Source organism: Anomaloglossus baeobatrachus, chromosome 2 (assembly GCF_048569485.1).
Source record: "Anomaloglossus baeobatrachus isolate aAnoBae1 chromosome 2, aAnoBae1.hap1, whole genome shotgun sequence".
NCBI classification, from domain to species: Eukaryota; Metazoa; Chordata; class Amphibia; order Anura; family Aromobatidae; genus Anomaloglossus; species Anomaloglossus baeobatrachus.
The window spans coordinates 85,164,164-85,190,524 of NC_134354.1; the positions used below are offsets into that span (position 1 = coordinate 85,164,164).

The window sequence follows — 26,361 nt, forward strand, 5'->3', positions numbered from 1 at the left end:
ATAACGCACTCCTTGATATCTCCAACATCATTGGCAGCCATCATTTCTGCTCAGCGTGAATTGACTTACATCAGTGAACAACACTGAGACCCACTTGTCCATCGTCCAGCAAGACCATGATGCATGTACCTGGTGGTGTGGTCAGGTACCCTTGCAGGTAGTCTAGCACACAGACTTCATGTATGTAAATGGTTTTGAATGGTCTGAAATGACACTTGGGTGCCTCTCACCTCCCTTAAATGTGCCTGGAGTTCTGTGGCACTCATAATGCAGTTCCAAAGGGTATTGTTCACAATGAAGTGGTCATCAGCGTGGGATGTGGCTGAAGGACCTCCACTTCTATGACTTTCTGTGACTCTTCCAGTCTCTCTGTATATCTGTTGCAACCTGCTGATGACACTCTAAGCTCAGTGGCCACTTCTGAGAACATCCTGCTTGAAGCCACGCAATGGCACGGTACTGTTGATCAATTGTTAGGTGTCGTTTTGGTCTCATGATGTCAAAATGTGAACAGCATGATGATGAGGACTCTTTAAATACCAATTCTAATTGAACCCCAAAATTTATTGAGTAATTCATGGATCAAATACCTGTTGTAAATTGTGTCATTAAGCTCCTTCATAGAGAACAGCAAGTTGTGCAAAAGGTACTTAAACACTGAACACACAGTAAGTTCACCTGAAAAGGTTAGCGTGCATTTTATGATCATCCTGAACTTTCACTCGAAAGCCAACTATCCTTAACTTTTTTTTGAGTAGTGTATATAGTGAATGTATGCCGCAAAGTGGCATCCATTATCTGTAATTTTGCATGTTAAAGCTGATCTTTAGAATAGTTTAGCCTGCTGCAATTAAACAGGTGTTGTGCATGTGTTCTGCCCCAGCTGGGGGGGTGCAACACTTACTTGCGACATCAATGGCTCATCCGGTCACCTTCATAGACATCGTACTTGAGCAACACAACACAGAGAACAGTTTCTTTTGAACTCAAACTTCTTTAATTCAACATTTATTCTTCATAGGAAACATCTTCACAGAAAACTCCCTCAATCTTCTTAATTAACATTTTCACAATAAACCTTCCTAGGACAGACATGTCACTGTCTCTTGTGTTACCATTCTGCTGCCACTGCTCAACGAAACACTTCTGTCCAGCCCTCGCCCTGGGCACTATTCCTCCAGCAGTTGAGTCTGACATCTATGGCCCCCATTTCTTGCAGCCTTGCCCATAGGACACAATGGAGGATACCTCCTGAGGCCTGGTCAAACGTTGATACAGAGCTCGTGATCCCAGCACCTCCTGTGCAGAACACTACTGCATTATCAATAAACTAACTGAACTGACTCATCTGGCCTCTCTGTTTTACCAACTCACTCTTTACTCCACCCACTGTGCTCTGCCTCCTAGGCTACCACTGTATCAATTCCTAGTCTGCTGAACCTACACTTAATATTCCCTTTAATAAGACATTATCTAGCGCTGACTTCGCCTCCTGCACACTTGTCCCTATGTTGCACTAAATCTTATCTAAAACATTCTATATTGTTATTCCTATAGCTAGTACAATTGCAGCTTACTGCATATTATCCTACTTAACATACTTATACTTTACACATCACTAATACAATATTGCTTGTAATAAAACACCTTATATCAAACACATTACACTCATAAGACATACAGTTGTGCTCAAAAGTTTGCACACCCCGGCAGATTTTTTGCTTTCTTGGCCTTTTTTCAGAGAATATGAATGATAATACAAAATCTTTTTTTTCCACTCATGGTTAATGGTTGGGTGAAGCCATTTATTGTCAAAGTACTGTGTTTTCTCTTTTTACATCATAATGACAAACAAAAATATCCAAATGACCTTGATCAAAAGTTCACATACCCCAGTTCTTAATACCATGTATTGCCCCTTCTAACATTAATGAAAGCTTGAAGTCTTTTGTGGTAATTGTGGATATGGTTCTTTATTTTCTCAGATGGTAAAGCTGCCTATTCTTCTTGGCAAAAAGCCTTAAGTTCTTGTAAATTCCTGGGCTTTCTTGCATGAACCGCGTGCTTGAGTTCTCCCCAGAGTGGCTCAATGATATTGAGGTCAGGAGACTGAGATGGCCACTTCAAAAAGCTTCACTTATTTATGCTGTAGCCAATGACAGATCGACTTGGCCTTATGTTTTGGATCGTTGTCATGTTGGAACGTCCAAGTGCGAACCATGTGCAGCTTCTGGGCTGTTGAGTGCAAATTTGCCTCCAGTATTTGATGATAACGTGCTGCATTCATGTTTCCTTCAACTTTGACCAAGTTTCCTGTGCCTTTGTAGCTCACACAGCCACACATCATCACTGATCCACCTCCGGTCTTTACAGTAGGAATGGTATTCCTTTCATCATAGGCCTTGTTGACACCTCTCCAAATGTAATGTTTATGGTAGTGGCCAAAAAGTTCGATTTTGGTCTCATCACTCCAAATTACCTTATTCCAGAAGTTTGGAGGCTTGTCTCTGTGCTCTTTGGTGTATTGTAGGCGACATACTATGTGGCATTTGTGCAGGAATGGCTTTCTTCTGGTGCCTCAACCATGCAGCCCATTTTTTATCAAGTGCATCCTTATTGTGCATCTTGAAACAGCCACACCGCTAGTTTTCAGTGAGTCCTGTATTTCAGCTGATGTTATTTGTGGGTTTTTCTTGCATCCCAAAGTATTTTCCTGGCAGTTGTGGCCGAAATTTTTGTTAGTCTACCTGATCGTGGTTTGCTTTTTACAGAGTGCCTGATTTTCCATTTGTTATTCACAGTTGACCACTGCTGATTGGCATTATCAGTTCCTTGGATATCTTTTTGTATACCTTTCCTTGTTTTATACAGGTCAAATATCTTTTCTAATAGATCCATTGAAAATTATTTTGCTTTCTCGATGACTCACAATCCAAAAGTGTTAGTAGCTGGATGAAAGATGCAAGAGTCTGTCTGGATCCCAGAAACTCACTCCGCTTTTATGCACACACTGATTACAAGCAAACAGGTCACAGGTGAGGATGTTACCTTTATTAGGCATTCAAACCCATTTGTGTCAACTTCTGTGCATGTTATCAGGCCAAAATCACTAGGGTATGTGAAATTTCAGTGTCATTTGGATGTTTTTGGTTGTCATTATGATTTAAAAAGAAAAAACACAACAGTTTGACAATAAAGGCTTCAATCAACCACTAATCATGAGTGGGAAAAAAAAGTTTTTCTGTTATCATTCATATTCTCTGAAAAAAGGCCAAGAAAACAAAAAATCTGAAGGGGTATGTAAATTTTTTAACACAACGTGACTCGCCCACCTTCTACCTGTGTACACTATGGGTGTTTGGTAACCACCTAAGGTCTGTGTATGGGGAGTTTTGGCTTTGTGCTTGTATAAATGAATGCTGTATTATGAGGGATGCGGTCTGGGGTCTGAAAAATGGAGGGCGGTCTAGTCTGGGTTCTGTATGTGTCGGCTTACAGGGAGGTTTAGTTCGAGGTCTGTAAACAGAGAGGCAGTCTATTGTGTAGACTGTGAGCCTTCGCGGGCAGGGTCCTCTCTCCTCCTGTACCTGTCTGTGTCTTGTATTGCTTATGATTATTGTACTTGTCCCTATTATGTATACCCCTTTCACATGTAAAGCGCCATGGAATTGATGGCGCTATAATAAATAATAATAATGTGGAGTATGTATGCAGGTGAGCTCTGGCTTGGGTTTTGTATACAGGGGATTCTAGATTTGATTTTTTTCTGGCCTATGGAGTATATAAATTAGTGCTTCTGGTTAACAAAAGTTGTGCTATATAGATTTTTCTTCCCTGGGTTTTGTACCAAGTGGGAGGGTGCAACAGCAGATGGAGGAACTGGAATCTTATTTCTTCCTGGTGGATCTGAAACTTACAAACACAACCTAGAAAATGGCAATAACCTGAGTTACAACAGGTTTTCTACAGGCATCTAGAAAAATCTCTAGCTCCTTTGTTTATAGAAGTGTCCATCACATTGTGTCCCACCTGTCTATTCACTGCACAATCCCTCTTAACTCACATTTTGGTCTTTTTCAAAACCCAACAAAGAACATTCTTAGTGTGGTATTGCCCGAAACCTTTATTAACACTGCCATGACATGTTTTGCCATCTTTATCCCAGATCTCAGGAGTTCAGACAGAGGGACTCTGTCGTGTCGAGCAGTTAAACATATCAAAGGCGCCTGACAGGGCACATTGGGAGATCCTTCACTGCGACACACCTTGGATTTGGTAAACATGCTATGGATGTGCAAAGTATATTATACCTTTTTTTTTTACATAGAATACAATATTTTTGGAGCTAAAATAATTTTTATTGCAACAGTTTCAAAAATACAGATACAAATCAACAAAATTTACCCCCAACCCTTCAACAATTGTAAAAAGAATATTATTTTAATACTTCGAGTCGAAATGAGCGGACCTGTGGAAGTTCTGATTGGCAGGTTCATCCGGACTTTAGATAAAGTTTAGTTTGGGACCTGGACTTGACCACGCACTCACCATACCGTGGTCCAGACACAGGTACAATCTATGTCAATTTGTCCTTATTCATGGCATATCGAGGCATGTTACTGGCAGTTGGTTAAATGTTTAGTGATATGGTGGTTATCTTTACTTGCCCATTACACACAGCTGCGGTATTTCTACAGTACTTAATGGCATTGTCGCAGCATATACTTACATGGTTTTACAGTGCTGTGGTTCCGCACCCGTGCATTAATGGACATCAATTCTGCTATATATAGCGGTTTATATTTTGGCATTACGCACTTTGTGGTTATGTTTACATGCTCATTTATCATGAAACACCTGCAGCTTTTTGCTTGTCTATACAAAAAAATATATATATTGTTTTTTTCTTGCTTGTTATATAAGGAATTTATATATTATATATAGCTAGTGCCTATCTAATATTACCACCTCTGTCGCATCTTTTGGAAAACGTTTTACTGTCATTTTTGTGAACAACCGACCATCTATTTTTTGTATTATTTGTATATATTTTTGATGTGCTGTGACGCTCAATTTTTTGCAACTATTTGTCACATATTTCAATTATAAAAGTATTATTATTTATATTGACCTTTTCTCATTTTTTCTTGTGTTGGTTCTTACAAATTGTCTGGTAGGTTGCATTCACATCCACAACCCTTGCACTTGTATCATTGACCTATCTAGATTATTTCTATATATATACGATATATATATATGGTATATATATATATATATATATATATATATATATATATATATATATATATATACATACTATTTAACTGTATTGAATGTAAGGTTGTTTGTTCTTGATTTAATCTCCTGCATGACTGTGAATGGAGAGATAACTGGCAATTACTAGTAGGACCGCCCACTGGACATATTTTTTTGCTCAGCAGTGGTTTTAGTCTTGGAACTCTGCCATGCAGGCCATTTTTGCCCAATTTCTTTCTTATGTTGGAGTCATGAACACTGACCTTAATTTGCATTTTTTATGTTTGTATTAATATTTAATATTAATATTTTGTATTAATATTTTAATACAAAAATAAATTCACCGTTTAATTAGTTTTTATTTAATTCTAGTTTAACTGAAGCACTGGGGGCTGCCATCTTGCATGTGCTCTAAGTAACGACAGTTACTCACCTCCTTTATGGCAGCCCCCTGTGCATTGCGTCTTATAGTTGGACTCCGACCCCTAGGCTTATTACAGGAGAGATCCCTGCTGTGACCTGGACGCACCTCCTGGGGTGTCCAGGTCACAGCAGAGGGGGGAGATTGGTGCCATCTTTGTGCAGCTCACAGTGCAGAGCATTGCGTGCGGGGTGCATGCAGAGCATTTCATGCGGACGGGCACAGTATTGCGTGCGGGCATGTGGCAGAGCATTGTGTGCGTGCATGTGGCAGAGCATTGCGGGCCTGCGTGTGGCAGAGCATTGTGTGTGTGCGTGCATGTGGCAGAGCATTGCAGGCTTGCATGTGGCAGAACATTGCAGGTGGGCATGTGGCAGAGCATTGTGTGTGTGCATCCAGCAGAGCATTGCAGGTGTGCATGTGGCAGAACATTGCGGGTGGCCGTGCATGCAGCAGAGCATTGCTGGATTGGGGTGTGCAGAGCGCTATGTGGGAGCACTATCCAGCTGTCCTTTGTGATACTTTAGTCATTTGTGGTCAACAACAAAATGGCTCCGTACTGTGATCCTAAACGTCATCTGTCCTTATCCTTTTGGAAACACCCAGATTGAGAGCGGGAGGTGTGACATAACACAGAAGAGAGCAGATTCCACCCACTTTTACTGCAGCTGTAATGTGAGCTAGTTCTACTGTAGGATTTCTGTAGGATTTCAGCAACTGCTTCCCCTAGTGCTTAACAGTGGAAAATATCAAACTTTTTATTTTTTTTTATATTTTTCTCACTTAAAAAAAAATAATAATTAAACAAAACATTAAAACATTAATACTTTACATTTTTCATTAATTTTTTTTTTTTTTTTTGGACGACACATTCCCTTTAACCCCTTCAGCCCTGGGGCACTTTCCGTTTTTGCGTTCTTGTTTTTTGCTCCCCTTGTTAGGGAAAACGAAAGTGAAACTTCATAGCTGCAGGCGTCATCACATGACCCTGTGCTACGATGGCAACCACCGAAAGTCACGTGATCACGCACATGACTTCCGGTGGGGGCGGCGGTAAGTAAAAAACATGGCTGCGCACATATAGATCTTGCTGCCAGACTTTGGCAGCGAGATTTAAGGGGTTAATGGCTGCGGGTGGCTGGTTAATGGCTAGCAGGCACACATGTCAGCTGTTGAAAACAGCTGATATGTGTGCCGACCGCCGCCGCCTTTCCGCGGCAGGGGGTGGGGCTTAACGGGACACGCTCCATGACGGATATATCTGTTCATGGTCGTGAAGGGGTTAATGAGTTCTTGCTGTGCTCTTGCAGTAATTGGTTGGCCACACCTGGTAAGGTTCACCACTGTTCCATGTTTTTGCCATTTGTAAATAATGGCTTTCACTGTGGTTATAAATGGCTTTATAACCTTTTCCAGACTGATAGATCTCAATCACTTTGTTTCTCGTTTGTTCCTGAATGTGTTTGGATCACGGCATGATCTCTAGCTTTTGAGGATCTTATAGTCTACTTCACAGTGTTAGGCAGGCCCTATTTAAGTGATTTCTTGATTGAAAACTGGTAAGGCAGTAATCAGGCCTGTGTGTGGCTAGGGAAATTGACCTGCGCTTCCCAGAGATGGGATAAACTACAGTTAATTATGTTTTTGTTTTATGTTGGGTTTTTTTCGTTTTTTTTTTGGGGGGGGGGGCAATCCCTTTTCATACAAGGCATTGTAAGTTTGGAAATTGATTTTTCCTTAATAGCAGAGACCTTCTTTATAAACTGCTTTTTGTGTTTACTTGTGTTATTTTTGTCAAATATTTACATTTGTTTGGTGATCTGAAACATTTACGTGTAACAAATATGCAAAAGAATAAGAAATCAGGGAGGGGCACACACTTTTTGACCCTATATATAGGTGCACTTAAATCTGACAATATTTTTGTTTGCCCTTTAAAGCATTACATGCTCCCGCCAACCCTTCCCGAGATGCAGCAACATATATGTGGCGTAATTGCAAATATTTATAACACCGAGTATATGGCTATACATATTATGTTTGTAGTTTCTGGAATTGTTTGATACCTCTGGTTTTTGACAACTACATTATACATCTTAGGCCTCATTCTGGAAGCAAAAAAAAAAATAGATCTGAGTTTCATCAGCTTTTTTCATCCGCGTTTAGTCAGTGTGTCAGCTATTACCAACATAGTTTAATTGGTGAGTTTCTCATATGAAAAAAAAATTAAACATCGCAAGTAATCTGTATACATTACATTGTTAATCACGGACAGCACATGGTTTGCACACTGATGTCATCCATGTGTTATCTGTGATTTTCAGGAACCCATAGACTTTTATGGGTAATTTTGATCTTTGCTACTGTGCCCCCCATATTCCGGTGCTCCCCATAAACATCGTGCTGCCAGGAGGAACTGCCGGAAACAGAAGTGTGAAGTATGTATGGCTGTAGCGGGGCTCTGCAGCGTGAGCCTGGTTTTGAACTATAGATGTCATGCAGCGATCATCACTCCCTGCTGCTGTGCTCACCTCGGACCTCCACTCTCGGCAACTGACATGAGGAACTGCTAAGATACCAGGCTGACAGGAAGAGCTGCCAGGAGTGGAAGTCCGAGGTGATCATAGCGGCGGAGAGTGATGATCACAGCATGACATCTACAGTACAATACCGGGCTCACACTGTAGATTAGCGCTCGCCGTCGCCGCTGTGCTCAGGGGGTAAGTGGAGTGCACAGTATACGCTGTGGGCTCCACAAAGATGGTGGCGGTCTCCTCCTAGAGCTGTGAGCTGGACAGCCCAAGGGGCGTATCCAGGTCACAGCAGGGAGCAGCCTCAGTGCTAGAGATAGGGTCGGATGTTGACTACTATGTCTTATGCACAGGTACCGCCGCATTTAAGGTGTGTAACTCTCGTTACACACAGCAAATTCAAGATGGCAGCCCCCAGTGTTTGAGTAAAAAGTATAGAAAAGAAAAAAGATAAGATACCACTCCATAAGTATTGCTGACATAGCAAACAATCAATATCCCTATGATCCTTGGTGAATGAAGCAAGATTGCACGGCCGGCTTTCTAAGAGACGGAAGAGGTATATAAAATAGAGCTAGTCCAGAACTGAAAATAAAAGGTAATTTCTTCTTCATTATATCAAAATACACATGATAGAAAATTTAAATACAAAATGAAACCAACACGTTTCAGATGAAATAAAGTCCACTCTTCTTACTTCTATTATATAATAAAATACATTGTGTGAGTACACCCATTATACGGCACAGCACATGGGAGATACATCCCATAATCAGGTGATTAAAGGGAACCTGTCCCCAGTTTTTTGGCCTATAAGCCACCGCCAGCACCAGTGGGCTCTTATATACAGCATTCTAACATGCTGCATATAAGAACACAGACCGCTGTATAGAACATAAAAAACATTTTATAATACTTACCTAAACTGGTCGATGCGGTGAATGTGGGTTATATGTGCGTCTTTCTCCTCCAGTGCCAGCGCCTCCTCTTTCGGCCATCTTCATCCTCCTTCTGAAGCCGCAGTGCATAACGCATCTAGATCATAAACACTCGCCGGTCCCGCGCAGGCGCACTACAATAGTTTGATCTGCCCTACTCAGGGCAAATCAAAGTGTGCCTGCGCAGGACCTGAATGCCGGTGAGTGTGTATGACGTCAGACGCGTCATACACCGCGGCTTCAGAAGATGGAGGACAAAGATGGCCGAAAGAGTAGGCGCCTGCACCGGAGGACGAAGACGCGAATTTGAGCCACATCCACCGCAATGAACGGTTTAGGTGAGTATTATAAAGTGATTTGTACGTTCTAAACAGTGGCCTGGGCTCTTACATACAGCATGTTAGAATGCTGTATATAAGAGCCCAGTCAGTGGTGGTGGCCGTAGCTTGTAGGCCAAAAAAACTGGTGACAGGTTCCCTTTAAAAGCGGAATGACTTCACAGAATACCCATGGTAATACAAGGGATGGGATACTGCAGTGTGTGATACAGTTAATTAAAGCTTTATACTATAAATATAATGACAATAAGGACATAAGGCATATCAGAATTGCTAATTATTCAGATGTATAAGAAAATCTTTATCTAAATAAGGCTAATTTAATATATCAATATATACAAGTGTAAACAGTGAATTCTAAATGCGTAGTAAATATTTGTTATGTAATTTGTATCTGACATAAGAGGAAGCATTGACTAGAGGCGCACTGGTAACCATAAGCTGGAAGGTTCTGTACAGGATGTCGTGTATCTGGACTGTACAAACTGTTCAGCTTTCAGGAATATGTGATCCAAGAGCTGTAAAGGGCTGAGATGTCCGTCCCTAAGATGCTTAGTCCATCTGTGAATTTTTATACATTGGTTCAAAAAAAGTTACAAAGAAGGTCGGCAACTCTGTCACAGATAGAAATCCGATTCTTGTTGGGTTTTTTTATTACGGTCACCTATATTTTAGTTTGCATCTTCCCAGTGTCTTTATTTTATACCTCTCCTCTGGAGTAAATTCATTGTTCCATATCCTAGAACAGAACACACAGAGTTAGTGACTTTGTATGGTGGGGATTGTCTCATCTGCTTCACATCAGTGAGTGAAGTGATCGGCCTGAGGATGGCGTCTGTACAATCTTGTTTGTTTTATGACCTGGTGAGAGAATGTGGATATAATGTCTCATAGACCCCGGCTGAGTTTTCCAAGCTTCAGGAAAGAGGTGGGGTGATTTTCCTGAGACACCTTTATGTGAGCGCATTCAGCTGTTTTATCGGTGACTTTACTGCCACTTATCTGCAGGATATCTATCTATTGCTTTATATTTGATTGCTATATTATTTCTGCCAACTAGCAAGAATTTACATAGAATATCCTAGCATGTAAAAGATGTTTTCACTGCAACTATTGAATAATGGCAGATAATCTCTAAATAATTAAGTGAATTTCACCTTAAGAGAAAATTGGAGTTATAATCTAAAATATAGCCTTTATTCAGTAAAATTAAAATATTAGATTTACCTATAGTGCCTAATACAAGACACCAATAACAATAAGGCTGTGTGCACACGTTGCGTTTTTTACCACGGAAACGCTGCGTTTTGAACCGCAGCGTTTCAGTGGCAAATTGCATGAGTTCAGCTTTCCCAGCAAAGTGTATGGGAAAGCTGAAAAATCAGTGCACACGCTGCGTTTCTTTCCGCAGCGTTTTGGATGCCAAAAATCGGTGCGGAAAGAAAAGCAGCATTCACTTCTTTTGTGCGTTGTGGCTGCGTTCTCTCCCCCATTGAAATCAATGATCTGGGTCAGAACGCAGCTACACCGCATGGACCTGCTTTTTTGTTGCGGTCCGCGGGCTTTGTCGGCACGCCAGAACGCAGGCATTTACCTGGAAGTGAGGTCAAGAGGTTTCCTGTTGACCTCACTTCCTGGCAAAGCCCCCGGTGTCACCAAAGTGCCCGCCCCGACCCCCGACCCCCCTCCCGAAAATCCAACATGGCCACGCACACAGTAGCGCACCGGCCGCCCTGCTCCTATGATTTCTGTCGCATGTGCAATAACACATGCGACAGAAAAATGCACCCAGGCCCTGCCCGTTCACCCCAATTCCCCCCGGTGTCATACATACCTGTCCGGTCGCAGCGCTGATCCCCCGCGGCCCCCTCCTCCTTCACAGCAGACGCCGGCCGGTCACATGAGCAGAGCAGCTGACAGCCAGCACTGTGTTCAGTGTGAGCTGTGCTGGCTGCTCGCACTCTGCAGCTGTGACCCGGGGAGAGTGGGTGCAGATTTTTGCACCCACTCTCCTCAAATGGAGGGTCTGCCCTCCTAGAAAATGGGGGATACGTTCCCTGAACGTGCCCCCATATTCTAGAAGGTCCAGAGCCGACGTGGGACATCCAAATGGATTTCTGCGGACCCATTTTTTTTATTAAATTGGAGAACAAGGGAATGATTTGGGGAGTGTTTTTTCTAATAAAAAATTTTTTGTTGTCTTTTTTTGCTTTTGTTTACTGTCAATTAGTTATGTCGGGTGTCTGATAGACGCCGTGACATCACTAATTGCTGGGCTTGATGCCAGGTGACATTACACATCTGGTATCAACCCCAATTATTACCCCGTTAGCCAACGCACCAGGGCGCGGGATGAGTTGGGGCAAAGCGCCAGGATTGGCGCATCTAATGGATGCGCCACTTCTGGGGCGGCTGTGGCCTGCTATTTTTAGGCTGGGAAGAGTCCAATAACCATGGCTCTTCCCACCCTGAGAATACCAGACCTCAGCTGTCAGCTTCACCTTGGCTGGTGATCTAATTTGGGGGGACCCCATGTTATTTTTTTTTTATTATTTCTATTTATAAATAAAAAAAAAAAACCTGGGGAGCCCTCCAAATTGATCACCAGACAAGATGAAGCTGCCAGCTGTGGTTTGCAGGCAACAGCTGTCTGCTTTACCCTGACTGGCTATCAAAAATAGGGGGGACCCCACGCCATTTTTTTTTTTTTTTTTGTGATAAAAACTAGGCTAGGCACTCTTTAGTGCCACATGAAAGGTACTAAAGGTGCCAGCTTAGAATATGCAGGGGGGGGGTGGGACGTTGTATATATATTTGACCTCCATTGACGCTTTTTAGGCTGGATGCCCACAATCGGGGTTTGCAGCGTTTTGGGCGCAGATTGTTTTCCCTGCGTCCATGACGCTGCGTTGTGCAGTAGAAGCACAGTGGAAGGATTTTTAGAAATCTCATGCCCACTGTGCTTCTTTTCTCCGCAGCATAAACTGACCGGTGGCGCAGCTTCCCGAGCCTCAGCATGTCAATTTATGCTGCGTAGATGAGTGTGCTCTGCAGGTAGCATAGAGCTCCACAGCAGCCTGAACCCAAATCGTGGGCATGGCCATCTGCGTTCTCCCGTGGACAACACTCACATCTCTGCAGGAGGCTGACACTGTGTACTGGACGCCGTGTCGCTGGATCATGGCCACATAGCCTTAGGCCTGTTTCACACGTCAGTGATTCTGGGACGTTTGTCCTTTTTTTTAAACCAGAATCACTGACATACGCAGACCCATTATAATGAATGGGTCTGCTCACACATCAGTGATTTTTCACTGCATGTGTCTCCGTGCGGCGTACCCGCGTGTGCGTGATAGCCGCACGGAGACATGTCCATTTTTTTCTGGCATCACTGATGTTCCACGCAGTGGTGTGGTCCGTGAAACACGTGCCAGAAAAAAAGTGCTTTTAAAATAAAAATCATTTTTACTCACCCGGCGTCCAGCGATGTCCTCTGCAGCCCGTTCTGCTTGCTGCTTCTGAGCCGGCTCATTATTGTCGCGCATATTCATGATGTGCGACACAGCCGACCCGGAAGCAGCTGCTGCGGGGGTCAGCGCCAGCCGGATGCTGCACCGCGTGAGCGATCAGCACCATGGAGAGCGGGAGCGGGCGCAGGTGAGTTAATCTCTAAGTGCAATCACGGGCCACGGAGAACGGAGCCCGGATTGCACTTAGACAACCCACGTGTGCCGTGATTCACGGCACACGGAGGGACATGTGCATGTTTTACACGCCAGTGAAAAACGTCACTGTTTTTCACTGACGTGTGAAACGGGCCTAAAAGTGAGAATATTGTTGCTACAGCAACATTTTGGGTGAAGTAGCTGTGGATTCAAAATGCTTAATATACTCCTGAATAAAATCCTTGAGGGGTGCAGATTCCAAAATGGGGTCACTTGTGGGGGTTTTCTGACGTATAGGTACCCAAGGGGCTCTGCTAATGTGACATGGTGCGCGAAGTTTATTTCAACTTTTCCAAAATTCAAATGGTGCTCCTTCCATTCCAAGCCCTCCCATTTATCCAAACAGAATGTGGAGAAGGAAATGACATCACAGGTTTTTTTTTCCAAAGGTCTGTGTTCAACCAACTTTATTAACACTGACAAGTCTTAAAAAACGCACCTAAAAAAAGGCATGAAAAACGCATGAAAAACGCATGAAAAAAGCATGAAAAACGCATGAAAAACGCATGCGTTTTCGGTGCCTTTTTCTCAAAAAAGCATTGTTTACAATTCTCCCCTCTGCCAGAGGGTGCGTTTTTTTCCGCGCTGAAAAAAAAGCAACGTGTGCACATACCCTAAAGGCGTGCCGTGCGTGCCTTATTGTGAACTAAAACGCACGTATTGCTACAGCAGGTTAACGGGGCTGGGCCCAAAAATGGGTCAATATGTCAATAAATTATGGTGGCTAGGTCAAAGTGGTCCTTAGCTGGGAAATATAATCCTTTGCTCTTATATGCCGGCAACAAAAATGTTCCGGTAGTAAATACCTCCACCACAATTTCAATAAATGTGGAGTACTACTATACACATCAATCACCTATCCAAATATTATAAATATTATATAGGGCACTAGCTGTGCTACCCGGCTTCGCCCAGGTTAATAACTACTGTTAACAAAATAGAATGTATTAACAAAAATTTATTCTGCTCACAAAAACCACAAAACAAATAGATATAAATGTAATTATTAAAAGGCAAAAACTAAGCTAATGGAAGCATTTCACAACATATATTTCAACACCACAGATATTCCACACAGATTTAACATCCTATGACCTCACACATACTGAGAATGTCCTTTGTTGCCTATATTAACCAATGAGAGCTCATATTAATTAACTGTAGCAAAATAGAAGCTGAGCTGTGATTGGTTGCTGTTGGCAGCCTGATAAATCTCCAGGCAACAGAAAGCCCTCCCCCCTGACAGTATATATTAGCTCACACATACACATATAGACAGGTCATGTGACTGACAGCTGCCATATTTCCTATATGGTACATTTGTTGTTCTTGTAGTTTGGCTGCTTATTAATCAGATTTTTATTTTTGAAGGATAATACCAGACTTGTGTGTGTTTAGGGCGATTATGTGGCGAGGTTGGTGTATGTGTGGTGAGATGTGTGCTGAGGGTGGTATATGTACCAGACTTGTGTGTGTTTAGAGTGATAATGTGGCGGTGGTTGGTGTGTGTGTGTGTGGTGAGATGTGTGCTGAGGGTGGTATATGTGTTCAAGCACGTGATAGTGTGTGGCGCATTTTGTGTGTGTGTTCATATCCATGAGTGTGGTGAGTATCCCATGTCGGGCCCCACCTTAGCAACTGCATGGTATATACTCTTTGGCGCCATCGCTCTCATTCTTTAAGTCCCCGCTGTTCACATCTGGCAGCTGTCAATTTGCCCCCAACACTTTTCGTTTCACTTTTTCCCCATTATGTAGATAGGGGCAAAATTGATTGGTAAATTGGAACGCGCGGGGTTAAAATTTTGCCTCACAACATAGCACCCGGCGCTGCCCGGGATAGTAACTGTCTCTCTGTTTCTCTTCCATTCTCTGTCTGTCTCCCCCTCTGTATATATCTCTCTGTCTCTCTCTCTCTCTTTGTCTGTCTATCTGTCTGTCTGTCTGTCTCTTTCCCTGTCTATCTCTTTCTCCGTATGTCTTAATCTCTTTCTCCGTCTGTCTCAATCTCTTTCCGTCTGTCACTCTCCCTGTCACTTTCCGTCTGTCACTTTCCCTGTCTGTCCCTTTCCCTGTCTTTCCCTGTCTCTCTTTCCCTGTCTGTCTCTTTCCCTGTCAGTCTGTCTCTTTGGGTCTGTCTCTTACCCTGTCTATGTCTGTTTCTTACTCTGGCTGTCTCTGCCTCTTTCCCTGTCTGTGTATGTCTCTTTCCCTGGCTGAATTGTGACACGCCAACATTCCATATAAGGGCGTGGCTGCGCATTCTTCTGAAGTTCTGGCTGCACTGTGGCTCCCAGCTCCATTCGCTTTAATGGAGGCAGGTTTTTTGGCAGATAACTGTAAAGCGTGGGGTTAAAATTTCCCCTCGAAACATAGCCTATGACGCTCTCGGGGTCCATACGTGTGAGTGTGCAAAATTTTGTGGCTGTAGCTGCGACGGTGCGGATGCCAATCCCGGACACACACACACACACACACACACACACAGCTTTATATATTAGACTAACAGGACTGCTGCAATAACGCTATACTGGAATATATACTCCCCCTCCATGAGTGCCTGTATACATTAGTATGGCTCCCATGGAAATCAATGTAAACGGGGGTGTCAGTACATCCCACATTAATGTATTTTGAAGAAAAAGCACCCCAGTCAGTATGCAATGCATTACTAATTGGACCATCATGATCACCTAGTATTAAGGGGACTTTACACGCTATGATATCGTTAATGTTTTATCGTCGGGGTCATGTCGTTAGTAGAGTTGAGCGCGGTTCGCGGTTCGAGGTTCTCCAGTTCTAGGCTCGAGTGATTTTGGGGCCTGTTCTAGATCGAACTAGAACTCGAGCTTTTTGCAAAAGCTCGATAGTTCTAGAAACGTTCGAGAACGGTTCTAGCAGCAAAAAAACAGCTAATTCCTAGCTGGCTTTCCGCTGTAATAGTGTAAGTCACTCTGTGACTCACACTATTATGACATTTCAGTGTATAGTGTGCGTGAACAGCGCCTTCAGATCACTGCTGTTTGTATAATGGCGATCGCCATTTTTTTTTTTTTTCCTTGTCTTCCTTCCCTAAGCGCGCGCGTCTTGTGGGGCGGGCCAGCATGTCAGCCAATCCCAGACACACACACAGCTAAGTGGACTTTTAGCCAGAGAAGCAACGGCATGTGTGATAGGATGTCCATGTCACATGTCCCTGCATTATAAAACCGGACATTTTCCTCCAGCACGCCATTATCTGCTTTCTGCGTCCTTGGTGTCAGACATCACTGGCGCAGCTCCGTCCTAAATCCTATCGCCGATACAGCTGTATGCGCTCCATCCACAGTGCTGGACAGCATAGGGATAGCACTTTCTATCAGTCCTTTTAAGGGCTCGTACCGGCAGGGTCAGAGCCATAGGTGACAGGTCCTGAAAACAGAGACAGCGTCTGTGTAGCTAAGGTCAGGGATTTCGTCGCTGCATTTCCCCATTAGGAGGGAATAGAAAGGCAGGCTTCCTTTCCTCTACCCAGAGCCCCACAACCCTGGCACTGTACCCTCCTGTCCTCTGCACACTCCAACTCATTATAACTAAGCCATTATACTAGCAAACAGTCAGTGTACCTAGTGGCATCCTAAACGTGGCTATTGGACTTTTGTGTAGTCACACTAGTGGAAAGATATTTGCAGCACGTCTGCCTGCATTGCACACTCAAACTCTTTTTAACTAAGCCATTATACTAGCAAACAGTCAGTGTACCTAGTGGCATCCTAAACGTGGCTATTGGACTTTTGTGTAGTCACACTAGTGGAAAGATATTTGCAGCACGTCTGCCTGCATTGCACACTCAAACTCTTTTTAACTAAGCCATTATACTAGCAAACAGTCAGTGTACCTAGTGGCATCCTAAACGTGGCTATTGGACTTTTGTGTAGTCACACTAGTGGAAAGATATTTGCAGCACGTCTGCCTGCATTGCACACTCAAACTCTTTTTAACTAAGCCATTATACTAGCAAACAGTCAGTGTACCTAGTGGCATCCTAAACGTGGCTATTGTACTTTTGTGTAGTCACACTAGTGGAAAGATATTTGCAGCACGTCTGCCTGCATTGCACACTCAAACTCATTGTTACTAATACATTATAATACCAAAAATTGAGTAAACTTAGTGGCATACAAGAAGTGGCTGTTGTACTCCATTAATGCCCCACTGGTGCAAATCTATGTGCAGCACCTCTGCATGACACCCTCCTGCTCTGTTTTTAATAAGCTATAATGATAGCAAAAAATACTGCCATTTAGTGGCATCATAGAACTGGCTGTTGTATTCCATTAGTGCCCCACTGGTGCCAAGCTATTTCTAGCACCTCTGCATGACACCCTCCTGCTCTGTTTTTAATAAGCTATAATGATAGCAAAAAATACTGCCATTTAGTGGCATCATAGAACTGGCTGTTGTATTCCATTAATGCCCCACTGGTGCAAATCTATGCGCAGCACCTCTGCATGACACCCTCCTGCTCTGTTTTTAATAATCTATAATTATAGCACAAAATACTGCCATTTAGTGGCATCATAGAACTGGCTGTTGTATTCCATTAGTGCCCCACTGGTGCCAAGCTATTTCTAGCACCTCTGCATGACACCCTCCTGCTCTGTTTTTAATAATCTATAATTATAGCACAAAATACTGCCATTTAGTGGCATCATAGAACTGGCTGTTGTATTCCATTAGTGCCCCACTGGTGCCAAGCTATTTCTAGCACCTCTGCATGACACCCTCCTGCTCTGTTTTTAATAAGCTATAATTATAGCAAAAAGTACTGCCACTTAGTGGTATACAAAAAATGCCTGTAGGACTCCTTTATTGTGCCACTGGTGCCAAGCAATCTCAAGCACCTCTGCATTCTACACTCATGCCCATTTTGCTATGCTAATTTTATAGCAAACTCAGGGAATTCCTTGCTGCATTTGATCATTACGAGGGATAGAAAGTGAAGCTTCTTTTACTGTCCTGGTACCCACAGAACACGGCCACTGTACCCATCTGTCCACTTTTGCCACGCTATTTAATTTGCACAAAGAGCTGACTCTTTTTCTGCCTTCCTAAAATTGTCTGGAATACTAAGTTAGTGTTCCTTTGCTGCCAAGCAAGGTACAACACATGTGCATTCTACACTCCTTTCCATTTCTGGAATGCAATTATTAACTGCAGGTAGTCCAGGCAATCTGTGACGAAGGTGCAGGCGTGGATATAATGTAGCCTGCATCCAATGATGGTTCGCTCGATGTCTGACAGCTCAACAATACCTTCTGTTTCCACTTCCAAAACAAGTGATGACCTGCCAATCACACTACCTGTTGCGGGTTAAGGAGTGGAAGTTCAGTGTGAAAAACCATGTGTGACTGCTGTCTCCACAGTCACAGAGGATGAAGAGCACGCAGATGCACTTGATGGGGCAGGCGGTGCTTGCACAGGCACGCTAGTACGCATTGTAGCACAGTGAAATTCACATTGCGACTTATGCTTCATTTTAAGTCGTGTACAGGGTGGGCTCCCCAGTATGCAGCAAAACCAGGCAAAAGGAAAAGGACTCTAGCCAGTTGGGTTGATAAATGATTGTTTGACTTTACCAAAACAAACAATAAGAACCATGCATACAATTAAAATAATTGAACAATCTATTCTGTTGCCTACTACCTGCTAATCCCTCTGTGTAGCAGTAATTGTGTGTTTGTGCGTGTGTGTGTGTGTGTGTGTGTGTGTGCGAACACGACTTACCAGTGGCGCATCACAAGAGCTTCCAAGTTATCTACCTAAACATAGACAAAACACATGACCCCCCCTGAATACCCTTGTTAGCTGAAGCCTCACAGATATTGCAGATGATAACAGTGTGAATGCAAACCACACAGCTCTGCAACACAGTCATGGAAATCTTGAAAAGCAACAGTCAATGCAAACATGTGTTGCTGTCCCTCTATGATTTAAACTGTACGTGACAATTTGACAGTGCAGAGGCAGCAAGTCTTATTGTCTATATAGTCGGCCTACCCAGAACAGATATGTGTTTTGCTAATAAAACAAAGTGTTTTGTGCCCGCATTATTGTCTGGGCACAGCCTACCGTACCCGGGTACTGTGATGTCCAGTTGCCAGAAATACAGACTTTACGCTCCTCTCACGGTAAACGGTATAGACAGCACTGTAAGAATGTTGGTCTGTGGCACAGGATGCTGCTCACTGACGTTACAGTGCTCATCATCAAAGTACAACACAACTCCCCTCACAATTGAACAAAGTGTTTCCGCGGTGGCTCCTTGCTGTAACACACACCTTTAGCTTTTCATTCTGTTCATAGACAGCATCTCCAAGTCCACCCCCGAAGAGCAATTTTCTATTGCTATAGTGACCAAAGGCAGATCCAAAAAAACAGCAGCCCCTTGTGTGTAGTCTGCAACAATGCATGCAATGAACGGCAAATAAGCATATTGCGTTGACAGTTGCTAAAGCTGAGCAATACACCTTCACGCTGTCAATTCATATCCATGTGATACTTCATGGAGGAAGTACTCAAAAGTGTGAGTTTTTGCCTTCTACTTACAGATTGTTGACAAATCTTACAGATTCCATGACTTGGGTGATCCTTTGCGATGTCCAAAAATTCACAGGCTAGGAAAGGCTTACAGCCCATGCGACCTGCATAGCCAACACGACATCTGCTCAGAGTCAAAGTTGTGGTCCAGGATTCAGTTGTTGACGTGCTTCCAGTACATTGTCTCTGGCCAGGAAGACGCAACGTAACCTCGTCGTCAGTAGCATCCTCCTCCACCTCCTCTGCTGACCTCATCGACTGGCTGACTTTGGTTTGACAGTAAGTGTTGTCTCCAACCTCATCAATAACCCTGTGTGTTTTCATTCCCCTCGTCCTGAGTCCTCCGAGACAACCTCTTCCTGCCCTGACCGAATAGTAAAGTTGTCCTTCCAATCAGGTATCTGTGCTCCTCATCATGTTCCCCATTGTCTCCACCAGGAGGATTTACTATTTGGAAATGAGGGTGTAGATTAGGCTCAGCACCTTCTTCATCGGGGCCTGGATCCCAGTCACAAAGCTTCAGGCTATCTGCGCAGATCATTTCCCCTGTCTCAAGGAACTCGCTACCTCAACACGTTAGATTATCTGCTACACACGCAAGCTTCAAACTGAATCTGAAAACTCATCTGTTCAGAAATGACTATAACCTTCAATGACACCACCACCATACGTACTTGACGCTCAACCTAAACAACTCCTACTGTCTCCTCCCAAAAATCCTTTAGAATGTAATCCCGCAAGGGCAGGGCCCTCTTCCCTCTGTACCAGTCTGTCTATAGTTACTTGTATATGTATTCTGTATGTAACCCCCTTCTCATGTACAGCACCATGGAATCAATGGTGCTCTATAAATCAATAATGATAAAAATAATAATAACTTCCTTGTCTGTACTCATTGCAGCTTTGGAGCAGATCTCTGATTCCCAGGCTATAGTGCGACTGAACAGCTATGCAAACTCAACCATCTCTGTCACCCTATACTCAGCAGGGCTGGTGGAAACTTGAGACCTGTTAGGAAGCAAGTGCGATTGGATTGACACCACAGAGGAATGGAGTATTTGGGATCTTGAAATTGGGGTGGAGGAGAGCCCACTTTATGGAGCAATTCAGATCCATTGAAGCAGCTGCTGATTTGGCCTCATCTACATTTGTTAGAGATGGTCGTGTCCATGAAAAAAGGGATCATATCAGATTATCCATGGGAAGAAGTACACCTGTTCTTTTGGATGTTATTTGTTGTTACAAAACGGTGACGCCTTAAACGCAAGCAGCCTGCTGCGGTTTCAGTTGCGCCAAGGCATCAGCTGCCATTTAGGCCTGTGCCTCGGGTTGTCCAGCTGGCTGCTTTCTCCTCCACGTGTAAGTGTGGAGAGGCAGCTAGTGCGCATGCGTGTGACGAATTACCCCAGCCGCAGCCTAACTCCAGTGTTTCGCCTAGTGAGTATGCTCAGCCTGACTGTGCCATTCCTGAGGCTAAGTCTTCATTTCGGGCTACAGCGCATGCTCCCACACTTAGTGCGAAAAGCCTCTTTGCACAGGTACTTGCACTCCGTGACGGGTCTAAGTCCTGTGTTGTGCATAGACACCATGCTAAAGCTGATAGTCTTTTTTCAGAGACTGTATTTCATGCAACTGACTATGGTCAGGCACTTACTGCATCAGAAACTAGGTCCGGTAATGAACTCTTTGGCCCTGCCCGTGATGTGGGGGGCCCATTTAGACCACAGGGCATCAGGTGTCCTGACGATGTGGCCAGGCCACTCCCAAATGGCTTGCAGAGGCCCGCCCCTATGACTTGTCACCTCATTATTGATGGTCAGACGATGACTGGTGAGGTGTTTGGGTCATGACAGCCATGAGGTCATCATTGAAGTTGCGGTTCCAAATAGGACGCTAGTTATGCCACTCATGACGTGTCACTCTGCTTTTGTCTCCAGGAGGTGCATTGTGGTCCACCCTGGTTTGGGGCGGACCCAGGTTATAGAAGGTGCTGGAGACAACAAGGAGGTGCGCAGTCTTCTATTATGCTCCGAAAGAGCACACCTCCATGTGTTGAACCCATTGTGGCTTTAGGCCAGAGGTAGGCAGGGATAGGGCGTTGATGCAGGCCGCCACCACAGTTGGTAACGCAGAACGGTTAAGACCAGCTCCTGTCCTACAAGTCCTGCTTGTGCAGCCCAGTGGCATTAACAGGCCTGCTGCTGCTGATGCGCTTGCTGTTCACAGGTGTGGCCCCAATGCACACGGTCAGCGTACTGAATGGCCCCTGTGATGTTAACAGGGAGTTCCTGGGCTGGGTGGGCGTGTGGACCCTGTGACGCTAACAGGGCTCCCAGTCTCAAGATCCGAGTGGCGTCTAACTTGGTTCAGGCTACTATTAGTTTCATAGCCACACAGCTCTGTATCCTCCACCGAACCTTCCAGTTGCCAACCTCTCCTTTTCCATCTGGGAGCATGGTGGACACTGACTGCTGATGGGGATATATACCTTTATCTTTCTTTTCTTATTAATTTTCGTTATATAGCGGTAACATAGTATATACCACCTTATCCAAATCTGCCAGTCCCACCGTAACAGATGGTGTTTCTTCATCAAATGTTACTTTTGCTTAACCACCAAACCCACGGACCAAAACTTTTTTCCCCTTTCCAACACACCTGTTCCCCTTTTCACCCGCATCTGTCCTTTTTAAACTCATTTTGTATATGACCAAAAGTGCAACTCTGCAGGGACACCGTACTCAATGGCATCTCAGCACAGCAGCCAGCCCTCGGTCCCTCAGATGTGGACAAGTAAGACCATTTCCTCCTATCGATGAAAAAGCATTGAGATTCACTCTGTGCACCCTGGTGTTTAGTGGAAAAGCAGATGTAAGATTGCGTAACACCTTCTGCTGATACTCCTGCATACGTGCGTCCCTTTCTATGGCAGGAGTTATTTCGCAAAATTTTGTGTTGTACCAGGGATCTAACAGTGTGGCAACCCAGTAGTCAGCATGACTTGGAATTCGTACAATCCGAGGGTCATGTTGTAGGTAGTGCAGCAAGAAGACGCTCATGTGTCTTGTGCATCCAGGAGGACCAAGTCCTTGGTGTGTTGGTGGCAGAGAGGTGAGAATCGTGCCTCCTTCCTCTGCCCTCTCCCCCCAACCTCGCACAACCGAAATGTGAGCAAGCTCTCACTCATCTGCTGAGTCTTCCATGCCCATCGCAAGTTCGTCCTCCATTTCTTCATGGCTCCTGCACCTTCCTCAACAATTTTTGCTGATACTATGCGCCCTTGTTAATCCCTATCCCCCACCATAACTGCTGCCTAGGTGCCGCTTACCGTATGGACCTTGTAGATCTTATTATCCCTTCTGCATATGACTCCTCCTGTACTTCCTCACCTTCCTCTTGGACCAATACCTGACTCCGAATAATGCTTACAGTGTGCTCCATCATGTAGGTGACCAGAATTGGCACGCTGAGAATGGCATTGCCAGTGCTAAACATCTTCGTCGACATTTGGAAACTGTGTAGAAGGGTGCATAGGTCCTTGATCTGACACCACTCCAGCAGCGTGATCTGCACCACCTCTGGATCAAGTTATCCCAGGGTATACGTCATACCGTATTTCAGCAGGGCTCTGCGATGCTGCCACACACGCTGCAACATGTGCAGATTCCAATTCCTGCGTGTCGGAACATCGCATTTCCGGCGTTTAACTGCCAGACCCTAAGACTTCCGGAGCGATGAAAGTTGTTGAGCTGCTGGGTGCGAAGGATGAAAGTGACCACATAGCAGCGTGCCCGCTGCACAAGGCCATGTAGGCCGGGATGGTATTTTAAAAATTGCTGGAGAATCAGATTCAACACGTGAGCCATACAAGGCCCGTGTGTCACATTACCCTGACGAAGGGCCGCAGACAGGTTTGCATCATTGCCGCACACGGCTTTTAAGTCACCAACGTAGTCCACTCAATCAATTTGTACTCTGGTCCCAATGGGAAGACACCACACCCTTTTTTAGGCCCCTCCTGTCTGCAGACCACTGCCAGACAAAGCTATGAACCTCTTGTTACTGTTACCCCCAGTCCAGTTTTATGAGTTTGTGTGCTTGTTACCTGACTACGTTTCCTGCTTGCTGTTTATGTACCTCGTTGGCCGATCCGCATTTCACCTCTGCTTGTTTTCTGATTACGTCCTGGCCATCCCATTCTGTTCCTCTTCCTCAATTAATGTTTTTGAACCTGCATGACTACTATTCTCTGGAACTGCAGCCTTCCACAGGTATTGATCAACGTGGGCCCTGTGTAATTCCAAATCACTGTATAGGGGTTAAAGGGTTTCAGGGTTCTGGGTGTCCAGCTTGGTGAGTGGCTTGCCTCTAGCCTATCCTTTACAGCCCATCTGAGTGTGTCGATCCAGGCAGGCGTTACACCGTGCCCTCTGCAGAAGGCCATGTAGGCAGGGATAGTGTTTTAAAAATTGCTGGACAACCAGGTTCAACATGTGAGCCATACAAGGCACGTGTGTCACATTGCCCTGAAGAAGGGTCGCAGACTGGTTTGCATCATTGTCGCACCCGACCTTCCCTGACTGCTGGTTGACTGTAGACAACCATTGATGAAACTCGGTCTCACTCTCCAGAGCTAACCGTCCACAATTCCTCAGCGGTGTCTCACATTTCCCCTACATTTCAAAGTAAACATTTGACCGCATGATGGCCTTGAGCTCTGCTACCAGCATAGTAAGGAGGTGTGTGGGATTCCTTGGGCGCAGTTACAAGGAAGGGTGGCCTGACCACACAGGGTTTGGGCCGAGGTGGAGGACCCACACGAGGTTGAGGAGGCAGAAGCAGTGGAGGAACTTGTACATACAGAGGAAGGATTGACACACAAGTCGTGGGGACGGCAAGACTTGTACAGCAAACCCTTCTCCATCTCTCACCATAGTTACCCAGTGGCCAGTCAGCAACATGTAACTCCCCTGTCCATGCTTACTGGTCCAAGTATCTGTGTTGAAATGCACCCTGTCACACACAGAGTTTCTCAAGGAATCGGTGAGGTTGTGTGGGACCTACTGTGGTAGCGCGGGCAAGCCTTTTTTGGAGAAGGAGTGACGACTGGCCATCGGCTCTTGGGGCACTGCAATGGGCATAAGGTCTCGAAAATCCTCTGTCTCAAAAGGGTGTAAAGGCAGCCTTTCTGTTGCCAACAAGTTGCAGATGATGAAACTCAACCTCTTAGGCATGTCATGCCCTTCGAAAATCATGTAAAACATAGCGAGGGGACTCCAACCACAGTCTCCCTCGTTTCCACTAATTGGGCCACACACACCCCACTTGACTGGCATCAGTTGACCCCCATTTTCAAGATGAAAAAGATGCTTTGCATGAAGCACTCTCAAAAATACGCGTGCCTTTGCCGTCCCCTGGCTGACCCAGGGGAAGAAAAGTCCTCTGAGAGCCATAACTTGTTCATCTTGGTTCTTTTAGAAACACAGCGAGGGGACTCCAACCACAGTCTCCCTCGTTTCCACTAATTGGGCCACACACACCCCACTTGACTGGCATCAGTTGACCCCCATTTTCAAGATGAAAATGATGCTTTGCATGAAGCACTCTCAAAAATACGCGTGCCTTTCCCGTCCCCTGGCTGACCCAGGGGAAGAAAAGTCCTCTGAGAGCCATGACTTGTTCATCTTGGTTCTTTTAGAAACACAGCGAGGGGACTCCAACCACAGTCTCCCTCGTTTCCACTAATTGGGCCACACACACCCCACTTGACTGGCATCAGTTGACCCCCATTTTCAAGATGAAAAAGATGCTTTGCATGAAGCACTCTCAAAAATACGCGTGCCTTTCCCGTCCCCTGGCTGACCCAGGGGAAGAAAAGTCCTCTGAGAGCCATGACTTGTTCATCTTGGTTCTTTTAGAAACACAGCGAGGGGACTCCAACCACAGTCTCCCTCGTTGCCACTAACTGGGCCACACACACCCCACTTGACTGGCATCGGTTGAGCCCCCTTTTGAAAAAGAAAAAGATGCTTTGCATGAAGCACTCTGAAAAATACGCGTGCCTTTGCCGTCCCCTGGCTGACCCAGGGGAAGAAATGTCCTCTGAGAGCCATGACTTGTTCATCTTGGTTCTTTTAGAAACACAGCGAGGGGACTCCAACCACAGTCTCCCTCGTTTCCACTAATTGGGCCACACACACCCCACTTGACTGGCATCAGTTGACCCCCATTTTCAAGATGAAAAAGATGCTTTGCATGAAGCACTCTCAAAAATACGCGTGCCTTTGCCGTCCCCTGGCTGACCCAGGGGAAGAAAAGTCCTCTGAGAGCCATGACTTGTTCATCTTGGTTCTTTTAGAAACACAGCGAGGGGACTCCAACCACAGTCTCCCTCGTTGCCACTAACTGGGCCACACACACCCCACTTGACTGGCATCGGTTGAGCCCCCTTTTGAAAAAGAAAAAGATGCTTTGCATGAAGCACTCTGAAAAATACGCGTGCCTTTGCCGTCCCCTGGCTGACCCAGGGGAAGAAATGTCCTCTGAGAGCCATGACTTGTTCATCTTGGTTCTT

The 26,361-nt window shown here is 44.8% G+C and overlaps 1 protein-coding gene across 5 annotated transcripts in view; it reads right to left on the bottom strand.

Moving 5' to 3' along the window:
- Positions 1–9,193: 9,193 nt before the first annotated feature.
- Positions 9,194–26,361, bottom strand: part of LOC142290977 (NACHT, LRR and PYD domains-containing protein 12-like) — a 1,131,354-nt gene continuing 1,114,186 nt past the window's right edge. For all 5 annotated transcript variants that reach the window (XM_075335136.1, XM_075335138.1, XM_075335137.1 and 2 more), the window contains one exon: positions 9,194–10,223. In XM_075335136.1, the coding sequence (XP_075191251.1) occupies positions 10,145–10,223 (79 nt within the window). In that variant the 3' untranslated portion in view covers positions 9,194–10,144. The remainder of the gene's footprint in view (positions 10,224–26,361) is intronic.